General features: G+C 39.0%; 1 protein-coding gene across 1 annotated transcript; it reads right to left on the bottom strand.

Annotated features, from left to right (window-relative positions):
• Positions 1–19: 19 nt before the first annotated feature.
• LOC139215685 (myosin heavy chain, fast skeletal muscle-like) lies at positions 20–11740 on the bottom strand. The gene is made up of 40 exons (XM_070846720.1): positions 11687–11740; positions 11267–11479; positions 10612–10755; positions 10365–10521; positions 10249–10276; positions 10047–10158; positions 9875–9967; positions 9710–9773; positions 9494–9592; positions 9267–9370; positions 8637–8775; positions 8379–8497; positions 7852–8001; positions 7556–7726; positions 7153–7459; positions 6946–7016; positions 6712–6799; positions 6510–6627; positions 6309–6432; positions 6083–6219; positions 5659–5914; positions 5327–5569; positions 5057–5233; positions 4828–4973; positions 4443–4533; positions 3938–4327; positions 3703–3829; positions 3494–3612; positions 3172–3368; positions 2900–3083; positions 2653–2818; positions 2175–2299; positions 1782–2090; positions 1495–1698; positions 1251–1376; positions 907–1077; positions 714–818; positions 495–590; positions 271–402; positions 20–166 (listed from the first exon to the last, which is right to left on the bottom strand). The coding sequence occupies exons 2-40, from the start codon at positions 11465–11467 to the stop codon at positions 146–148; spliced, it is 5811 nt and encodes a 1936-aa protein (XP_070702821.1). The 5' UTR covers positions 11468–11479; positions 11687–11740; the 3' UTR covers positions 20–145.
• Positions 11741–21785: the final 10045 nt, after the last annotated feature.

Below are 21785 nucleotides of genomic sequence, written 5' to 3'. Positions count from 1 at the left end.
AAAAGGCAGACAAAAAAGATGCAACAAACTATCTACCGTTTATTGACTTTTGGTTATCATAGCATGCTTAACATGCCAAAGTGAACAAGTAACTAGATACTCATATTGTATGGTTTCTAGTTACTGTATTACTTAAATATCTCCCTCACTCTTCTGCTTCCTTGATCTGAAAAGACAGAACAATGTCATGTCAATCATTTTGCCAAATGATCTAAATATGTATATAATATAAGCATTTCTAGAAATTCATCTCACATAGTTCATTTTTACCTTGACAATTTCACGACTCTTTGCCCTCATCTTGTTGACCTGAGACTCAGCGATGTCGGCACGCTCCTGAGCCTCCTCCATCTCATGCTGCACCTTCCTGTACCTGGACAGGTGAGTGTTGGCCTGCTCCTCCTGTAAGATGAAGCCACAGTCAAATACAAAACCTGTGGACTGAGTGACATTTTTTCGAATTATGTGTCATTATTAGTATTAGGTGTACTCACAGATTCCTCAGACTGCCTCTTATAGGCCTTCACTTTCAGCTGCAGCTTGTCCACCAGATCCTGAAGTCGGAAAACATTCTTCTTGTCCTCCTCAGTCTGTTGTAAAACAGGAATGATAAAATATTATAATACCCATTTAATACTAATTCAAGCATATTGTTTTCATATTATTATGACCATTATTTGTAGTAGTTCATGTATTAGTAAATATCAATTTACTTGATAGGTGAGTTCCTTTACTCTTCTCTCATATTTTCGCACTCCCTTGATAGCCTCAGCAGCACGCCTTTGTTCACCATCGACTTCAGTCTCCAATTCACGAACCTTGAATGAATAAGAATGCAGTGATTTTTAAAATACAAAATGTTGTCAGGGTCTACAGTTGGAATAGGTTGGTCATCGTGAAACTAACCCTAGCCTCCAGTTTCTGGAGCTGCTTCTTGCCGCCCTTCATGGCCAGATTCTCAGCCTCATCCAGGCGGTGCTGCAGGTCCTTCACCGTCACCTCCAGGTTCTTCTTCATCCTCTCCAAGTGAGCGCTGGTGTCCTGCTCCTTCTTCAGCTCTTCAGCCATCATGGCAGCCTGAAAAGTTTTTTTTTTATATCATTGAATATAAGCTGAAGTCAGTCTAATGTTTCAACTGCTATGGCACAACATATAGGGGAGAAATTGTCTGACATACAGTGTTACGCTCTGACTCTGTTAAGCACTGTATATTGTAAATAATTACACAGTGAAGTTTGAGGATGACTCACATCAGTGATGGCCTTCTTGGCCTTTTCTTCAGCATTTCTTGCTTCCTGGACAGAATCTTCTACTTCACCTTGGATCTGAATGAGGTCAGTTTCCAACTTCTTCTTGGTGTTGATGAGGCTGGTGTTCTGAACAAATAATAGTTTGGATTTCATACTGTAATTTTCAGTTCAGTCAGGTGTTCACTGTTCACTGTTCGTTTCACTGTTCACTGTTAAAAGTTCACTGTTTTAATCTTTTACTTACCTGAGAGTGCAGCAGCCCCACACGCTCGCTGGCATCAACCAGCTCCTGTTCAGCCACTTTGCGGCCTCTCTCCGTCTGCTCCAGAGCAGCTCTCAGCTCCTCGATCTCTGCCAGCATCAGGTTGTTCCTGCGCTCCACTATGGCAGCCTGCTCCCTCATTTCATCCTGACCTCTTATAGCTTCGTCAAGGTGCAGCTGTGCATCCTAAATGAATAATAATAATAGTTTTCAGTGCAATCTAAATAAAGCAAACTTTGCCTGCAATTTTGTTTAATAAGCCACCGTACCTTAAACTGTCCCTGCACGTTTCTCAGCTGTTTCTGAGCTTCAGATGCCTGGCGGTTGGCATGGCTAAGCTGAACCTCCATCTCATTAAGGTCTCCCTCCATTTTCTTCTTGATTCTCAGGGCATCATTCCTGCTCCTGATCTCAGCATCCAAAGTGGTCTGCATGGACTCAATCACTCTCTGGCTGTTCCTCTTGATCTGCTCGATCTCCTCGTCCTTCTCTGCAAGCTTTCTGTCAATTTCACTCTTGACTTGGGTGAGCTCAAGCTGAATGCGCAGAATCTTGGATTCCTCATGCTCCAGGGTAGCCTTGACAAAAAATAAATATATATTATTTAGCTCCAGCGTTATTTAAAGTTGTGTTAAATGAGAGAGATGTTTTTTGGACAGTACCTCAGCCTCTTCAAGTGAAGTTTGGAGTTCTGACTTCTCTAACTCTACAGTCTTTTTCCCTTTCTCCAATTCATGAATGGTTTTTCCACTCTCACCAATTTGCTCGGTTAGATCAGAGATCTCCTCTGTAATAAAGAAAGATATAAGCTGAACTGAAATAAGTACTGAAATAAGTATTTTGTCTCTTTGATAGACATTTGAATTTAATATACTGCACACTTGTATATTCATAAAAACTGTAATATACTATGTTAAATTTGATGCTAGTTTGAAGTCATAGACCATGTTGGCCCACTGGGGGGCACACTCCTCCATGCTTTTTTCCTTTTGTACAAAGCATATGACAGCTTGCTAAAAGAGTGATCGTATAAAGGAAAATCGGGTATCAAATCTGTAAATTTCTCCACAATCAGACCACTGTCATTTCTTTTTTGAATATTTGTATTTGAATATTCTGCTTTTTTAAAACTTTGCATACGTTGCAGATTCTTGTTCTCCCTCTTCAAGGTCTCCAGGTGGTCCAAAGTTTCTTCATATGAGTTTTTCAGCTTGAACATCTCAGTGCTGAGAGAGCGAGCTTCTTTTTGAGCTCCCTCCAGCTCTGCCTGGCATTCCTCATACTTTTGCTTCCACTCAGCAAGAACCTGGAAACATAAAAAACACCCACGTTTTAGTAATTCACAATTCTCTTCATTTAAGTACAAAAGGCATAAATAAAATCTGACCTTGTCAAAGTTCCTTTGCTTCTTGTCGAGGGTAGCAGCCAGAGCGTTGGCTCTCTCCACATCGATCATCAAGTCCTCCACTTCACCCAGCAGTCTCTGCTTGGTCTTTTCCAGAGAAGCACATTTTGCATTCACAGCCTCGATGGATTCCTCTGCATCCTGGAGACGCTGGGCGAGCTTTTTCCTGTTAAAATGTACATCAAACGGGTTATTTACTATTTACAGAATCGTTGCGTGTGGAAAACGTGTGTGATTTCAGGACTGTCCATTACTTGGCCTCTTCCAGCTCCTCTGTGCGCTGAATAGCATCAGTCTCATATTTGGCTCTCCACTGAGCCACCTCGCTGTTGGCCTTGGACATTGAACGTTGCAGCTCAGACTTGGCCTCCTGCTCCTCCTCATACTGCTCTCTGAGCAGGTCGCAGTCATGACGAGCTGACTGAACAGCATGAGCCAGAGCGTTCTTGGCCTTGCAAAGAAATAGACATTTTTATCAACTTAAATATGTCTAACTTTAAGCTTTGAACTGAGCTGTTTCTATTCAAGTAACACTGCAGCTCTGTGAAAGTGTCAGCAAGTGTTATGTGCTCATACTTTAACTTCCTCCTCAATGTGCCTTTTGAACTCCTCAATCTGCTGGGTATAAGCCTGCTTGCTCCTTGTCAGCTGAGAGATCAGAGCTTCTTTCTCCTCCAGCTGGCGACTGATTTCACCTGAGGAGAGAAAGTGGTAGAACTAATCTGAATGCAAAAATGGGTATTATTTGGAACTAAAGTAAATGCATAATCTTTTTTTTTTCTCACCATTCTCTGTTTGCAGTCTTGCCTTTTGTATCCCAACGTCATTCAGTTGTCTCACATGTTCTTCATTTTTAGTCTTAATCTCACTCAGTTGATCCTCAAATGTACGACACATTTTCTCCAGATTGGTCTGAAATTAACAAAAGTCGTGTTGACCTAAAGTAACACAATGTAGTCTAATTCTGTGAAAGCTGAATATAGGCAGAAGTCATTTATGTTGACTCAAGTGAAAAGTTACCTTCGATTTCGAGACCGCCTCCATATTGCTGCTGAGGTCATCGATCTCCATCTTGTACTCGCTCTTCTCTTTCTCCAGCTTCTGTTTGACTCTTTGGAGGTTGTCAATCTGCTCTCCCAGCTCTGCCACACTGTCAGCCTGCTTCTTGCGAAGGGCTGCAGCAGTGGCCTCGTGCTGCAAGGTGGACTCTTCGAGGTCACGACGCAGCTTTTGAAACTCGGCCTCACGCTTCTTGTTCATCTCGATCTGAACAGACGTTGCCCCGCCAGCTTCTTCGAGCCTCTCGCTGATCTCCTCAAGTTCCCTGGAGAGATCAGACCTCTGCTTCTCCACCTTGGCCCGAGCCGCCCGCTCAGCCTCAATTTCTTCCTCCAGCTCCTCAATACGAGCCTAATAATTACATGTTGGGGGAAAAAAAACACCACTAATACATTTCTGTCAACCACATCTGGGTCATTCATAGTCACTGAAGTGCAATAACTGTTAGATACTATTAAGAACCAACCTGAAGTTCTTTGATCTTTTTCTGAAGCTGAGCACTAAGTGATTGCTCATCCTCAATCTTGCTAAGAAGCTGGCTTGTTTCAAATTCCTTCCTGTGATGGTGCAAAATAGATAAATATTACAAATAAGTATACATAAATATTACAAACAGAATCGCACCAGTTCTCTAACAAAATTTTGACCAAGGAGAACATGGTTTTGATCGATGTAATCAGTGGTTTTGTAACCTTTAAAAGGACTGCTGGTTACTACTGGAGGATTTGTGTAAAACGTAGTATGTACTTTATCTAGAAGAGGATTTTATTCTGGTTATTGTATGCTAGAGAAATACAACTAGGTCAGACATGAATACATACTTTAAAATGATCAAATTAAATTATATTCACTTCTTTATTTTCTCCTCAGACTGCTGCTTGTCATTTTCCAGATCCATAATGGTTTCATGGGCCAGCTTCAGATCCCCTTCAAGCTTTCTTTTAGCTCGCTCAAGGTCCATACGAAGCTTCTTTTCTTGCTCTAGGGAACCTTCAAGCTGTTTTAACCAAGATGAGGCATTATTTTTTGTTTTTCATTTTCAGAGACAGACAGAAATCACCCTTTGTTATTATTACGTACATCATCAACTTGTTGCTCCAGCTTGGTCTTGGCCTTTGTCAGAGTGTTGACTTTGTCTTCCTCTGCCTGCAGATCATCAAGGGTCTGCTGGTGGGCCTCTTGGAGGGCTTTCTTCTCTTTGGTCAGCTTGGCAATGGTTTCATCTTGAGAAGTCATTTCCTCCACCAGGTTTTTAACCTGAATTTACAACATTGCAGAATTATAAAACCCTTTTAAAATAATTTTCAAAGACCTCTGCGAACTTTAAGGCCATATTGAACATTTACCAACCTTGTTCTCAGTGGCATGCTTCTCCTTTTCCACTTTGGCCAGAGTGAGCTCCAAGTCATCAATGTCTTTCTTCAGCTCAGAGCACTCGTCCTCCAGCTTCCTCTTCTTTGCCGTCAGCTCAGCATTCATTTCCTCCTCATCCTCCAGTCTCTCAGTCGTCTCTTTGAGTTTGGCCTCAAGCTGGATTTTTGCTTTAATGAGCCCCTCACATCTTTCCTCTGCATCACTGAGGTTTTCACCTTCCTAAAAGTCAATGCAAACAGGTTCATGTCATTCCCAAATCAGTCATCTGATGGAAGATATTTAGTAGACATGTACATGATACCACTTACAGACTGCACTTGCAATAGCAGATCATTCTTCTCTTGCAGTAGAGATACCATCTTCTCCTCCAGTTCTTTCTTCTTAGCCAGAGCCTTTGCTAGCTCCTCCTTGGTCTTTTCAAAGTCCTCCTTCATTTGTGCCATCTCTTTCTCAGTCTCTGCACTCTTCAGCAGAGGCTTAATCTTGAAGTACAGCTTCATCCATGGCCAGGTTTTGACATTCATGAATGAGCGGATGTTGTACTGGATGGAGTAAACGGCCTCTCTGGGGAAAACAGGCATCAAAGTAAATATACCGCATAATTTAGATTCTTAAAGCTATATTAGTAAGAAGTGTTGTGGGGTTATAAAGCTAAATATTCATCCACCATCAAGTTATCGCTCACAAATGTACATTTGTCCTTTGCTGCATGTAGCTAAATGACTACAGTACCTCCTCTCCATCATCTTGACAAACTCTCTCCTCATGAGGAAACCTCTACAGAGAGCCTGAGTCATTGTGACCAGGATAGCAAGTTTCTCATCTCTCATCTCTTCCAGAGTTCCCAGCAAACCAGCTTTGAAGAACACCTAAAATTAAATGTTACCTCAGATGAATTGATATGCTTTCTTGTATTATCAGTTTAAACAAAAACTCCCATAACACACAAATGGATTACCTTTGTGTGTCCAAATTTGTACTGACTTTGGTCAACATCAATAGAGCCCAAGAGTTTCTCTGAGGCCTTTTTGTTGTCGATGAATTGTCCCTCAGGAATCACACTGGCATTCAGTACTTTGTATCTGATTGTAGGGAAATTAATTGATGGTGAATAAGAAATCAGAGTATGGTCAAACATGTGGTTAATCTTAGTAAATACCTCTGCTTGAAGTCACCATAGAGGATTCTGCTTGGGAAGCCCTTTCTGCATATTCTGATACCTTCCAGCACACCATTACACCTCAGCTGGTGGATGACCAAGAAGTTCTCCATGAGACCTTAAAGACATGCTAAGTTCAGACTTTTGTTGGATAGTTACAGTACTGTTTAAATGTACAAATTAACACTGATATTAGGCTTACCAGGAGTCTTTGATTCATTTGGAATCAAACAACGTACAAAGTGAGGATGGGTGCTCCTCAAGTTGGTCATCAACTTGCCTAAATTCTCCTGAAATATGGAAAAAAAATCTCATTGTCACCTAACAAACACAAGGCCTACAACTGTGCATGTTACCTTTTGGCAATTTTTGGGAATAAAGTTATGTTCATATTGTATTGTGGTTCACTACTGAGGGAGTCATTTGTGACGCTTACCCTGAATAGAGCAGATACGGTCTGGAAAGACCCACCCTTTTTCTTGCCACCTTTTTTCCCACCACCTTCAGCTGTAGCATGAAGATTACATTTGAATTATTAACTATTATTAACTTGAACAAGTACAATACATTTTTATTTAAACCGTATTGTATTGTGTTTTTTGAAATATAATAAACACCAGGTGAACAAAAATGTAGTCCCTACCTTCGGCTGAGGCATGTGATGCATAGAGGTGAGCCAACAGTTTGGCTGAAGACTTCTGGTAGAGCTGAACAACCGAGTCATTCAGGGGGTCTTTGTTCTTGTCCAGCCAGCCATTGACATTGTAATCAACAGTGCCAGCATAGTGCACCAGGGAGAAATGGGCCTCAGGTTTGCCTTTTATAGGTTTGGGTTTCTGGAAGGGGGCGCTTTTACCAAGATGCTGGTCATACAGTTTGTTCTTGAAGGTGACGTCTGTTGCCTTGGGGAACATGCACTCCTCTTCAAGGATGGAGAAGATGCCCATTGGCTGTTAGGAGCAACACAAAATAAACAAAATAAAAAAGAATTTACTGCCATGCAATAGTAGGGGGATTACTCTAGGTGCAAGTGTCTTTTGTAGTACCTTCTCTATTAGCTCAATGCAGGCAGCCAAGTCCATACCAAAATCAATGAACTCCCATTCAATTCCCTCTTTCTTGTACTCTTCTTGCTCCAGGACAAACATGTGGTGGTTGAAAAACTGTTGCAGTTTTTCATTGGTGAAGTTGATGCACAGCTGCTCCAAGCTGTTGAACTAAAGAAATCAAGCTATTAAGGGTCAACAGATGCCTTCAGTAACATTAACTAAACATGATTTAGTTACTCTCAGCCTTACATGAGGTTGCATAAAATTAGGTAATATCAACAAAGTATACTTACATCAAAAATTTCAAACCCAGCAATATCCAGGACACCAATGAAAAAGCTTCTGGGCTGCTTTGTGTCCAACATTTCATTAATCCTGACGACCATCCATAAGAACATTTTCTCATAGACGGACTTACAGAGAGCCATGACAGAATTGTTGACCTGATTTTGCAAATGAATAATACAATATTAATTAACAAGTATGCTCTAAAACAAAAGTGATTCAACATTTCAGGGTTAAACAGGTAAAGAAACATCCAAAACTATGCGTCAGGGTGGGACAATAACTTTTTAAAATGTCAACATCTATGTAAATGTAAACCATTATTTGTGTGTGAAATCTACCAGCCACTTTGTTTTTTACCAACATTTGGCTGATGTTAATTTCCCACCCTGCTTTGCTTGAAACATTTTGAGAGCCATGATTGTGCTTTGAGCATAAGTAAGTGTTGTCTTTAAATGTGAAAATGGAAGACAGTGTATTGTATTTGATTTTAATTTGTTTCTTTCCTGTGAATGTTCTTGTTAATATGCCATACCTGAGGGACAGTTTGACCTTTGGTCACATACTCATTCCCAACCTTCACTCTGGGGTAGCATAGTGCTTTTAGCAAATCAGCAGAGTTCAGACCCATGAGATAGGCGATTTTATCTGCCACTTCAAGAAGAACACAAATAGTCATCTTCAAAAACTGTGTTAGGATAACTTTGTCAATGAACTTCTAAATCATAGGTTCTCTTTCAAATGTCAAAAACTTGATGACTACATTAAAGCTCATGGTGTGAAGATTTCATACCCTCAGTGCCGTCAGGCTCAGCCTGCTCTTCACGCTGCTTCTGCTTAAACTTCATGTTTCCATGATGCATCACAGCTCCAGTCAGTTTGTACATGCTTGCCTTCTCTTCTGCAGTGAAGCCCAGGATGTCAATAGCAGTCTGTGAAATTAAACATCAGTTGAAAACACAATCTTACAGTCTATTGTTCTTGGAATTAAACATGTGAGGGCGTAGTGCAACAGATGTTTACTAATATAATTCCTCCTCTACTCCTAATCTCCTAATTGTAATACAGCTTTCTTTGCTTTAAAGTAAAACCATTATTATTAACCATATTATGAGTTCTATTTTGAAATGCTTTATCGGTACAAGAAGCAAGGTATATTTTAAACAAGCAGATGGAGTTTCTCTGGAAAGACATTGTTAGTTGTTAACTGGGGAGGACATCAGAAATAATTCTTCATTTAATGCAATCCACTACAATTACAGCATCAAGGATCACCATAGAGGTGAATCAAACCCTCTCTGATGAAAGTTAAGTTAAAAACTCAATGATAAGCTTAGTGTATGTAATAGAAATAATAACAGTAAAAGTGAACTATGATTTGTTATAGCTGTGAATGCAATCTTCAAAGTGAAGCTATCCTTACATCAGTAGCGATGAATTCTTCAATGTCATTGATACTCTTTACAGTGATTTCACCCTGACTGATCATGTGATAGTCATATGGATTTGTGGTGATCAGGAGAGCCTCTGAAGAAAGAAGGAGAAAAACATGTAAATTAAACAGAACGGGTCACAGTATAATACCTGTGATGAGCCATTGTTGTTCACTTGCTGCAGAAAAACTGACACTATCATTCACTAATGTCTCACCGATCAGCTCAGGTTTGTGGCCTGTCATGAGCTGATAGAAGATGTGGTAGCTCCTCTCAGCAGACAGCTGGAACGTCACTCGTGACTTCTCCAGCAGATCTGTATGGATTGATGTTGGAAAAATTAAGGAAAATATCCAGAAAAGCACATCTGAAGGAGTTGACATTGTAATAATACCAATAATGCACAATGAGTTTCATAAAAAAAAAATCTTACATGTTTCAATATCAGCTGAAGCCAGCTTTCCAGTTGACCCAAAGTGAATTCTGATGAATTTTCCCTATGCAAAAACCGAATAATATTCAGATTAATGCCACAGTGAACGATTGTAGTCAAAAAAATAACTGTTTCAACTCATGGAGAAATCCCAAAAGAACTTACAAAGCGGGATGAGTTGTCATTCCTCACTGTCTTGGCATTACCGTAAGCTTCCAACAGCGGGTTTGCTGCAATGATTTGATCTTCCAGCGACCCCTAGAAATAACAACCATTTTGTCAATGTGACAGTATTCTGCCTCTTCATGTTATATTTCATATTAATAACTTATCTTACCTGCATCTTACTAGAAACTGCCTCTTGCTTCTTTCCTCCAGCCACTGCGATTGTTGCAAAGTACTGGATGACACGCTTGGTGTTGACAGTTTTTCCTGCACCGGATTCTCCACTGGGTTGAGGGTGCATACACAAATATTATTTGAAATGAATATTTCTGATGTTGCAAATACTGTAGATGGTATTAAAAATAGTCACTTACGTAATCAGGATTGACTGATTTTCTCTATCTGCAAGACATCAAATGGTGGACAATAGTTACTAGTTGACTTTGCAAGCTTCTGTATTTCTGGACACAAAGTGCCAACTGATTAATACCTTGGAGCATGAACTGATAGGCGTTATCAGAGATGGAGAAGATGTGGGGTGGAGCCTCAATCCTCTTTTTGCCTCTGTATCCTGCGACAACCCCTGAGTCATACACTGGGAGCCACTTGTAGGGGTTCACAGTGACGCAGAACAGCCCTGAGTAGGTCTATAACAATGTGAAACGTGATAGAATTACAGTTTTTTACAAATACATGTATGTGCCACTTAAGTTTTCTCTTTCCTCCACAAAACATACGTAGATCATCCATGCCGCGTAGCGCTCTTTGAGGTTATACAGCACAGAGGGCTCACTGAGGTGGGTCATCATCGCCATGTCCTCAATCTTATCAAACTTTGGAGGGTTCATGGGGAAGACATCAGTGTCTTTTACAGTGATGCTCTGTCAAATAGGGGCACAAAAAAGCTTAGTTACTGTCCTTTAGTCATGTGTTGTCTAATCAGAAGAAGAAGCCGCTTCATTGGCCATGTATGTGTACACATACAAGAAATTTGACTCTGTCTTTTCTGTTGCTCACAATGTACATACACAGTAATAGACAGATAAGCAAAATAGCTGAACGGAGGTAAACAAACATTTAACTACTTTGTACAAATTATATAATATATATTATTAATAAATAAATATATATGTATATGTTTATATGTATATATGTGTGTATGTATATGTGTGTGTGTGTATATATATATATATATATATATAATCAGAAAATATTCATCTGCCTGTGAGCAAACCAATTTTGGACAGCAGAGTTATTAATTATTTTTGATTTTCAATATATTTCAAATTGTCAAAGGGTAACATGTCACAGCAGTCCAGATTTTACATCAAATATGTGAACCGCTCTAAAATCGACTGTAATCACTCTAAATTGTAGTGTCTTCATGCTCACCTTTCCACAGAGAGTGTCCACGGTGGCTTTGCCACTCTCCCTCTTAACAAGTTTCCCTTTGAGGTACATCTCGTTGGGTTCAGCCACAAAATACGCTGTTTTAGCATCAAAGGGAGTGTTTTGGGCTTCAAGTCTCTCCTTTTCTGGCTTCCGGAGGTATATGGCCGCCGGGCCAAAACACTCCATTTCAGGGTCTGGCATGATGGCCCTTTACTGCACAAGGGGAAACAAGATGAGAGTAATTCAGTTAATTCACTTACACAATTATATTATTATTACTGTAGTCAAATAAATGCTCTTTTATTAAGACGTGTTAAATACAGGTAGCTACTGTCATGCCAGAACTTAGAAATGTTTATGGGAGAAAAGCTTTAGTTATTCTGGAGTCACTCTCTAGGACAAATGTAAAGCCTTATTTACCTTGGATGATACCAGGTGAGCAGGAGTTTCTGGCAGATTTCAATGCTGACTTCTGAAAAGAGGAGTTAAGATGTTGATGTATGATGTAAAGTCTACATCAGTGTTAACTGTACCATACCTTTTTAAAATAAGGTGAGGAAAATGAAATGTTAATTATATTGATAAGACTTTAAAGCTTTGTGTAGTCATATAAATGTTTATCTTCTATATTTTAAACACAATATTTACTTAATACAAATGACACATGGCAGTATTACAAGTATATTTAATGTCTTGCATTGGAATGTTTTAATGACTAAATAAATCTGACCCACTAAAAGAAAAAATCTTACCTTTGCTGGGTGCCTGTCCTTGGTGGAGGTTTGCTGTGCCCTTTTTATATAGAGTGATGGGAGCCTATCACACGTGTTTTGCTGTATTTGGTCATGTCGCCTTGCATAATCCTTGTGCTGTAGTTTTCACCTCTAGCTGTCACATTACCCAGTTTATTGGATGCCTTCAATGCCAGATCATTGACAGGTTTAGAATTGATTGGGAATGGAAGTTTGGGTCAATAAAAATACTTACATTTCTGTAATTATTGGCAAACAATTACACTACTGTATTGTCTTAAGCATTGCCTGTAGTAATAATTGTTATGAATTGTGAGGATGGCAGCAACATTTTTGACATATCTACATGTTTTTTTTGTTTTGTTTTGTTTTCCTTCTTGTGAGTTTAGTACATGCTATTGCAGGATGCAGATGTGAAGTTGGTTTAGCTTGTGGAAACTACTGTGTATGCCAATAAGGTGAAGAGGATGTGAAGTTGGTTCAGTTCTTGTGCATGGTCGCAGACAGTAGTTACAGACAGTCCAAAGGTGTGACTAATGCATCTTTTTTATGCTCTCTGGCACAACAGTAGGCCCTTGCCATGCTTTGGAGAAGCTTTAAAAAGTCACTGATATAATGTTTCAGAGTCCTTACAAGTCAGAAATGATTAAAAAATGAAATGAGTGCCAACAAGCTTAAAAGAAAAGGATGGAGTGCCAAGGGATTGTTTCTCACAACAGTGCCAACAGCTGTTCTTATTCTTGTTCTTAAGCGATACACAAGGGACTGAGACACTCCCTAAATGTAGAGCACCGAGTGATGGATTGCAGCTCTACTTCCTTTATGCTTTACAAATCATCATTTCTTCAGTTCAGTTTGTTTGGGGTATTGATTCTAACCTGTTTTGGTCATTAATAGTCTACTGTATGTGAAGGGATTGGCGATGTTGTCCTAGATGGCAAGCATACTTGTAGCCAAAGGTTTGTGCCAAGAATGTGGCACAAAGCCAGCACAACTTAAAAGTGTGGGTAGACAGCCATTAGGCACTGATTCCATTGGAAAGAGTATCTACTTACGGCAGTGAATAGGAAGAAGAAATTCTGAAGTGGTTACACACAAGATATAATGAGCCTCTGTCTTCAATGTTACACGATACCTGCCATGAAATCTTCTGTCTTATTAGGGCAAAACTCAAATATAGCAGCAGGCTTGTGTTGATGCTCAAACCAAATGCCGTATGCTCAAGAGGCTTATTGTGTTTTTATATCCTTTGATCTACGTCTGTAGTTTCCTCAACAACTGGGCAACTGAGCTCACCAAGGTGAGTGTTGAGTAACACTACACATCTACAAGCTGGGCCCAAAGAGCATGGATATACATTTACAGTAACAGTAGCATTTATGTTTAACATTGTAAGTACATAATATATTTTTAGTGTATTTCAAACATTTTACTTTTAATTATGATTTTTTAATTATTATTCTAATTATTTTTGCATGATTGTATATTTAATTTTTAAAGGTTAAATTCAATGGAAATGTGTTCACTGGTAGTTTTGTGTAAACGCTAATAGTTTATGCTGTACTTTTTAATGCTGTTTTTGAGCTTTGCTGTATGTTGTGGTATGACAGTCATTCACACTATTTTCAGAGTCGTACTTACGACTGTTGTTAGAACAGCAAAGTAAAATGTTTCATACTTTCAGCAACCATGTTTTTGGTTTGTAAGACAAGAATGTCAAGTTCATTTACTGCTGTGTCAAGGTGCTCAATAAAGCTTGTGTTTTTCTTTTTATTAGAACCTCAGTATGAAGCTGCATTAAAATCGATTCACTGTTGTTCGCACTTCAGGATGTGCATTACCTTTTAATGCATGTTCACATTAAGCTGTACGCAAACTCTGCTCCAAGAAACTGACTGAAATCATTGCCATCTTGAAGAATGTCAAAACATTTTGTTTGTGAGAAAGTTTAGGGTTTGTTGGTTAAAATTAGGTCTTGGTGTTCGATTGTAACCCTGGTTACATGTCGTGCAGTAAAGCAGCAGGGATTAAGGTGTGAGAACTGGGGTGGTGACTGTGGATCCGTCTCCAGCAGTCTATTAGTCATACATGATATTTTGGAAGCTACTGGCTTCATGTAGATAAAATTTGGCATCATCATGACACACAGCAAATAATGATTAAGGTTATTTAAGGTAGACTGAGACTGGCCTTTCTGTGGCATTCGATGATGCAAATTAACAGCAGATTAGAATTTTTTGTGTAGTACATTAAAACAAACTATTCTATATGACCACATTACGAGTGGTCGCTTGGGGTGTTGTCAGTTCTTGGTGTTGCTAAGGATGTGTGTGATGTGTGAGCAGTGGGGGTCACTGACATCTTATAAACACTCAAGGGAGCCTCAAGTTGCAAAGGTGAGAACAACCTGCTTATATTACCAGCTTCTCTATCATCATTATCATCATCATCGTCCACTGGTCCCTTAACATTGTATCATGTCACCAACTCATTCTGGGTGCATTAAATAATAAGTTAAGTGTTCACAAAGAATTTGTCACTGATACGAATTGTAAATGAATATGAATTCACTGAAGTTTTATCTTTGCTTTGATTCTTTTCAGGGTCGCAAAGCCATGTTAGAATCTATCTTACCAGGTAGCAGACAGAGGGCACGGACACACCCTGGACCAGCCATCATCACCTTTTCAAAAAACGGTACACTTACAGATTTTTACTCAACATTTGCGATTAACATTTTCAAGTTATGAAGTTTTTTTTAGTGAAGTACTTTAGTGCACAGTGAAGTCACTTTAAGGTTATTTAAATGAATATTCGTCAGCTTTTGTGTTACCTTTTTAAAAACCTGCGTAGTCATTTGAGACGGATATGAGTCACCCAGTATAAACACTTAAATATTCATTCATTAATTCAGGAATCTATCTGTCCCCAGGGGGGAAATGGTGAGCAGGGCAGTTGTCCTTTTGTAGAGCGACTCCAGCGATACAGTGTTGCACTTTATTCAAGCTGGGAAACTCACAGAGGCAGAGACAGAGACAGATTAAAAGACTTAAAACAGAGCTCACATACCCACACGTACCTGGGATCTAAGATTTGTATTTCCAACAACTGTTTCACTAACTGTAATTGTTGTGTTCATGAGAATAAAATAATAAAAAATTTAATTCAGGCTTGTTCACACCATGAAGAGAGTTCTTTCAAATGTGCTTCAAATGTAAGTAATGGGAGACAAAATCCACAGTCCCCTTTCCATGTAAAAATACACAAGATAACATGTTGAGCATCAACAAACTGAGATAGAAGGTGTCTTCCAATTTTTGGTACACATTGGTACACATTTCCCTCTCAAAATGGAAGGAATCTCTGACTGAGTGCACGCATGTATGTCCTTCGGTTTTCTTGAAACCGTTTATCCGATCGACTTCACACTTTGTGGATGTATTGCTGAGGACCCGATGAAGCGCACTACCATGTGCAAGCTCTTGAGATCTACAGGACGTTACTACCGCCAGAAGTACACTCTGTGTGTTGAGAGGAGACCCATATTGACTCTTACACTGGCAAACAGCATGCTAGGTACAGCTCGCTCCCCTTAACTCATTACAGTAACTTCAAGAACAGAGGAAGAAAGAGATACTGGGGGTTACATCGTAGCAAACTCAAACCTTTTTAAATATCAGTGATACAACATTAGAAATGAACACTTTGTTCCTGGAAATAGGCTGACCTCAAATAGCTAGCTGTTACCAATGACTAGGCATGAAAAAGGCTGGGAATAAAAGGAATAAAATGTTTATTTGGATAACCAGTGTTTTGGAAAATAATGAACTTAAGTAGAAAACTAACTAACTAACCAAATAGACTTACTTATGGTATGTTATTCCTCATCTACAGTGTGCAGCAAGTGGAAAATGAAGAAAAAAAGAAGAAAGGAGACCTGAATGAAATGGTACAGGGGCTAATCCGTGCCAGCTGCCAAAGAATTTCCAAAGATAATTCTGAGAGATACAGAAGCTGAAGGTATTACCCTTAACTACTTGAAACTGTTTTAACAGTTTTTCTGTGATTAATCCAAAAAACATTTAGCTGCAATTTTTCGTACACGAAGTAGAAAATACTAAATGATGAAGTGAAATAATTTTCAATTTCTCAATAAATCATCCAAATGACCTTTATTTGCATTGGTGTACATGACTCGCATAGTGAACAAGTCAATTGGTTGTCTGTGTAATTGAACGCATTCCTGGATTAAAACATGTTGGCTTGGAAATGCAGTAGTATGGTTAGCCTCATACAGAAATGGGCAAACGTTAAGTGAGGTGAAGTGAAGAACTATGTACTCATCTATTCCCGATGTAGACAGCCACCTACTGTGCCTGTGGGGGATAGAAATGATCAGAATTACAAACTGTCACTATATGAATGTATTTAATATTAAATATAAAATGTGCAAAATGCAAAGAAATCCTCTACGCTACTACTACTCCTAAACATAAAAGCAATATTTTAAACGAACTAACCAGAGATAAATATAAGCCCATTTATTATGGGCATATGTGATATTAATAAGCATTTGAATTTGATTATAATTCAATTGAAATCTTAAATGTTATTTTTAGTTTAATAAAGGAATACTACAGTGGGGCAAAAAAGTATTTAGTCAGCCACCAATTGTGCAAGTTCTCCCACTTAAAAAGATGAGAGAGGCCTGTAATTTTCATCATAGGTATACCTCAACTATGAGAGACAAAATGAGAAAAAAAATCCAGAAAATCACATTGTCTGATTTTTAAAGAATTTATTTGCAAATTATGGTGGAAAATAAGTATTTGGTCAATAACAAAAGTTAATCTCAATACTTTGTTATATACCCTTTGTTGGCAATGACAGAGGTCAAACGTTTTCTGTAAGTCTTCACAAGGTTTTCACACACTGTTGCTGGTATTTTGGCCCATTCCACCATGCAGATCTCCTCTAGAGCAGTGATGTTTTGGGGCTGTCGCTGGGCAACACAGACTTTCAACTCCCTCCAAAGGTTTTCTATGGGGTTGAGATCTGGAGACTGGCTAGGCCACTCCAGGACCTTGAAATGCTTCTTACGAAGCCACTCCTTCGTTGCCCGGGCGGTGTGTTTGGGCTCATTGTCATGCTGAAAGACCCAGCCACATTTCATCTTCAATGCCCTTGCTGATGGAAGGAGGTTTTCACTCAAAATCTCACGATACATGGCCCCATTCATTCTTTCCTTTACACGGATCAGTCGTCCTAGTCCCTTTGCAGAAAAACAGCCCCAAAGCATGATGTTTCCACCCCCATGCTTCACAGTAGGCATGATGTTCTTTGGATGCAACTCAGCATTCTTTCTCCTCCAAACACGACGAGTTTTTACCAAAAAGTTCTATTTTGGTTTCATCTGACCATATGACATTCTCCCAATCCTTTTCTGGATCATCCAAATGTTCTCTAGCAAACTTCAGATGGGCCTGGACATGTACTGGCTTAAGCAGGGGGACGCGTCTGGCACTGCAGGATTTGAGTCCCTGGTGGCGTAGTGTGTTACTGATGGTAGCCTTTGTTACTTTGGTCCCAGCTCTCTGCAGGTCATTCACTAGGTCCCCCTGTGTGGTTCTAGGATTTTTGCTCACCGTTCTTGTGATCATTTTGACCCCACGGGGTGAGATCTTGCGTGGAGCCCCAGATCAAGGGAGATTATCAGTGGTCTTGTATGTCTTCCATTTTCTAATAATTGCTCCCACAGTTGATTTCTTCACACCAAGCTGCTTACCTATCTTCCCAGCCTGGTGCAGGTCTACAATTTTGTTTCTGGTGTCCTTTGACAGCTCTTTGGTCTTGGCCATAGTGGAGTTTGGAGTGTGACTGTTTGAGGTTGTGGACAGGTGTCTTTTATACTGATAACGAGTTCAAACAAGTGCCATTAATACAGGTAACGAGTGGAGGACAGAGGAGCCTCTTAAAGAAGAAGTTACAGGTCTGTGAGAGCCAGAAATCTTGCTTGTTTGTAGGTGATCAAATACTTATTTTACTGAGGAATTTACCAATTAATTCATTAAAAATCCTACAATGTGATTTCCTGGATTCTTTCCCCCCATTCTGTCTCTCATAGTTGAAGTGTACCTATGATGAAAATTACAGGCCTCTCTCATCTTTTTAAGTGGGAGAACTTGCACAATTGGTGGCTGACTAAATACTTTTTTGCCCCACTGTATATACTTAAACTAGTATCTGTTAGAGTATATTAATGAAATTAGTCTTTTATGTGACAAAGCTCTCAGGTCTCACTGAGTACTGGCGAGGCTGCAAGGAATTTGAAAAATCGTGATACGGTTAACGAGTTTGATTAAACATTACAGAGCCCCGAAAGGGTCATGAGTCGGGCGTCTCTGGTGTATACAAGACACCTGTCATGAAAATAACGGAAGTATATCCTAATATGAGCAAGTCACTCAATTAACATTTGGAATTCAAAATTATTCAGTACTGTCTCATCAAAGAGCTAGGTAAAAAGTCACGTTTTTTTGTCAAAATGCATCACTCGCAAAGAATGAGTTACTTTAGCAGAGCATTTGTTCACTTACCACTGACGGCCTCAAGCACTCATGTCTCAGTACGGGCTGGAAATTGGCAGGAGTAACTTGAAATTCCTGATTCTCAGGTCAACAAATAAAACAAACAACCCTTAATTGTACAGACGATGTATTTACATTTTTGATATTATGAAATGTCATGGCATCAGGCTTCGTACCTAAACCTTATCTCTACACTTACAGTGTAGAGTGTGCTCTCTTGAAATTTCATGACAAATAGGCACAACTGAAAACATATTCTCCTGATGAAATAAGCAGTTTGGTGGTAAAAAGTGCTTAAAAATTGTTTGGATGCATTGGCAGGATTCCCAAGTCATGCCTCATTTTTAGCAAAAGATAATGCAGGCATTACCTTAATCTTAATGAAATACTGATAGTTTACCTAACCTTAATTGCCTTTACTTTAATGCATTCATTAATGATACACGGATACACACACATGCTGCACACACTTACAAACTAATTAAGAGTGTTGTCATTACTCAACAACCATGTTTAATCCTGATGTGTTATTAAGTGACTTTCAGCACTCAAAACAAAACCAATATAATTTTAATCTATATATCTCAAATGAAATGGATATATAAGTAATACAATCCTACCTGTATCATTCTTGGTATTTTTCATGATTCTGAAAAAGAAATCACACATGGAATCAACACACAAGCATCTTTGCATCAGTCAACAAAAAAATACAAGATTCAACTAAAATGTACAGGTTACACTTCAATATTAGAAGTAATACACATCTGAATACAGGTTGTGCCATGATAAGTACATTGCATTACACAGGTGCTGATGAAAATTTTATAAAGGACCACTTGTAAGTTTTCTTGTAGGTATTAAACTTACTTGAACTTGTTGCTTTCAGTTTCATAAATGCAATTCACAAGGTTGCAGTGTCAACTCAAGGAAACGGCAAAGAAAAGCATCACTCTCACTCTCTGTTTTCCTCACTCCCTTTCTGCGTTCACTAATTTGAATTTGTCTCTCACACAAGAGTAAGTGGTAAAACGCACAAGCACATACATACGCACATCCATGCACACACACAAACAAAATTTGTAATGTGCTGCGTAAACACCTGCATATAGATGTCTTCTTTATCACACACAAGGGAGTATTAGCTCCTGTGGAATTCAGAAATGTCTTGGCCACCCTGAAGACTAGAAGGTGTTTACTAAAAACCAACAGGTGGGCAATTATGTGGGCAAGTTGTTAATTTGTTTCATAAAGGCAAATATTTGCAGTTGATTATTGGTTGTATTTCTTTTATGAATTTCTACAGCAGATGTATTTGACGGCTTATAAACGAATCAGTTCAGAAGTGTAGAGAATTATATAGGCTATGTATGTATGTGTGGGTCATATTCACTGGTCAGATGCCTCATATATACTTACAACACATATGTGCATGTGATCTTTCCTTGTATTGAGCACAATGATGTTTATCAGTGTTTAGCAGATTTCCTACCTCGTCCTGGCTTCGTGTTTGCAGCCTTACACGTTAACAACACACTTGCCTTTACAGCACTGGCCAACACAACACAACACAATAAAGACCATCTCATACAGTTTAAGTGGTAAAGTAACAGGTGGAAAAGTATCATAAATGAGATTGTTTTGTTAATTTCCTTTTAGTTACAACATTTAATCTCTCCATGTCTTCTTACACGTTCACAAGCCATAAACGTTGCATTCATAAACTTTGCAAAAAATGATGATGGATATTAATGATAATTCAGAAACCTCAAGTTCTCATTGAACGTTTTCCTAGACCATATTTTTCTGACTGAAATATGCAAAGCTCATCTGACCGTTGTTGCCATCACGTGTCACCGTTTGCACACGCACTGTTTAGAAAGATAAATTGCCTCTTCTCTTTTTCTGAACTATACTAACTGGAAGCACATTTTTCCAAATAATTACAGCGCAAGCATTTGCAGCATCAGAGGCCCCCCACAGGAACCAAACAATAAGCAATGCTAGCACCATGCACCCATCGAACTCATCAAACTACTGTACAAATGAGCAGAAACAACATCAAACTTCTATAGATTTCTACTTACCACGATACAGAACCTAGCCTAAATTGAACTTGATGAGTTTATAACCTGGTCATAATAGTGACAGTCTAAAGCAAGAATAAGGAGCTTCACAGCCTGGACATTTTTCTGAGGTGCTTAGTAACAGGATGCTGAAATATATCTGACATGTAATTAACAGAAGTGTTCGATGCATTTGTCAACAATTGCGATAGTAAGAGCTTGGGTATTTGCGAGCTGCAGGCTATATTTGCTTTAAGTCCTAATAAGACTGTAAAGAAAGGCCAGACATATTGAATATCACCTTTTTATTGCAACTTAATCACACCAAAGGGGAATACTTTCACAGTATCCTGGTGTCATATTACTTTGGAGAGAAAACACAACAGTATAATGGACCATAATGGAATCCTAATTTAGCTTTAAGTAAACACTTGGCCCTATGTGCAAGAGATGTTTGAAACAATGCCACCGCCACTTTTTTTGATTGCATAACAAACTTAAATGTGTGGATTGAGAACGTAATCCTGTAAAATGACTCTCTGAATTTTGAGTAATAGATTAGTTCCTAATTTTCATTTATATAAAAAAAACAGTATAGTAATTAAAAAATTGAGTATATATCAATTGTTCCTCGTAGTGAAATCAATCAAAAGTATGAAATATATCTATAATATCTGCAATTTTGATCTGGAGTTTCATTTAATGTTTGTTTTGGCATTGTACAGGATAAGGTGTCACCAGTTGTGATGAGGAGGTGGAGAGGACATCTGATATGTCATTTAAGACTAAGAGTGACCTAAACAGGAGGGCTGCTCCTGTGTGGGCCCACAGATTTCAGTATAAAAGAAGCACTCCCAGGCTCGCCAATAGAGTTGGACTGAAAGGCTGCCAGCGAAGGTGAGTCCTCTGTCGTGCTTTTTACTGCAGTCCCTCGCTCAAGAGCAGTTCTTTCGCAAGATAGCAGAAACTTTTTTTTTAGTATCCAGAAAACAACCACATCCATTGGCAACAAAAAGGTAAATGACGTTCATGCAACTAATGACTCGACTGAAAAATGGGTACTGAATCTAGTTTAAGATGTATTAGTGAGCCATGCACTTTTTGTTTCATTAAA

The sequence above is a fragment of the Pempheris klunzingeri genome, chromosome 2 (assembly GCF_042242105.1).
Source record: "Pempheris klunzingeri isolate RE-2024b chromosome 2, fPemKlu1.hap1, whole genome shotgun sequence".
NCBI lineage: Eukaryota > Metazoa > Chordata > Actinopteri > Acropomatiformes > Pempheridae > Pempheris > Pempheris klunzingeri.
This window is presented reverse-complemented; position numbering and strand designations above follow the sequence as displayed.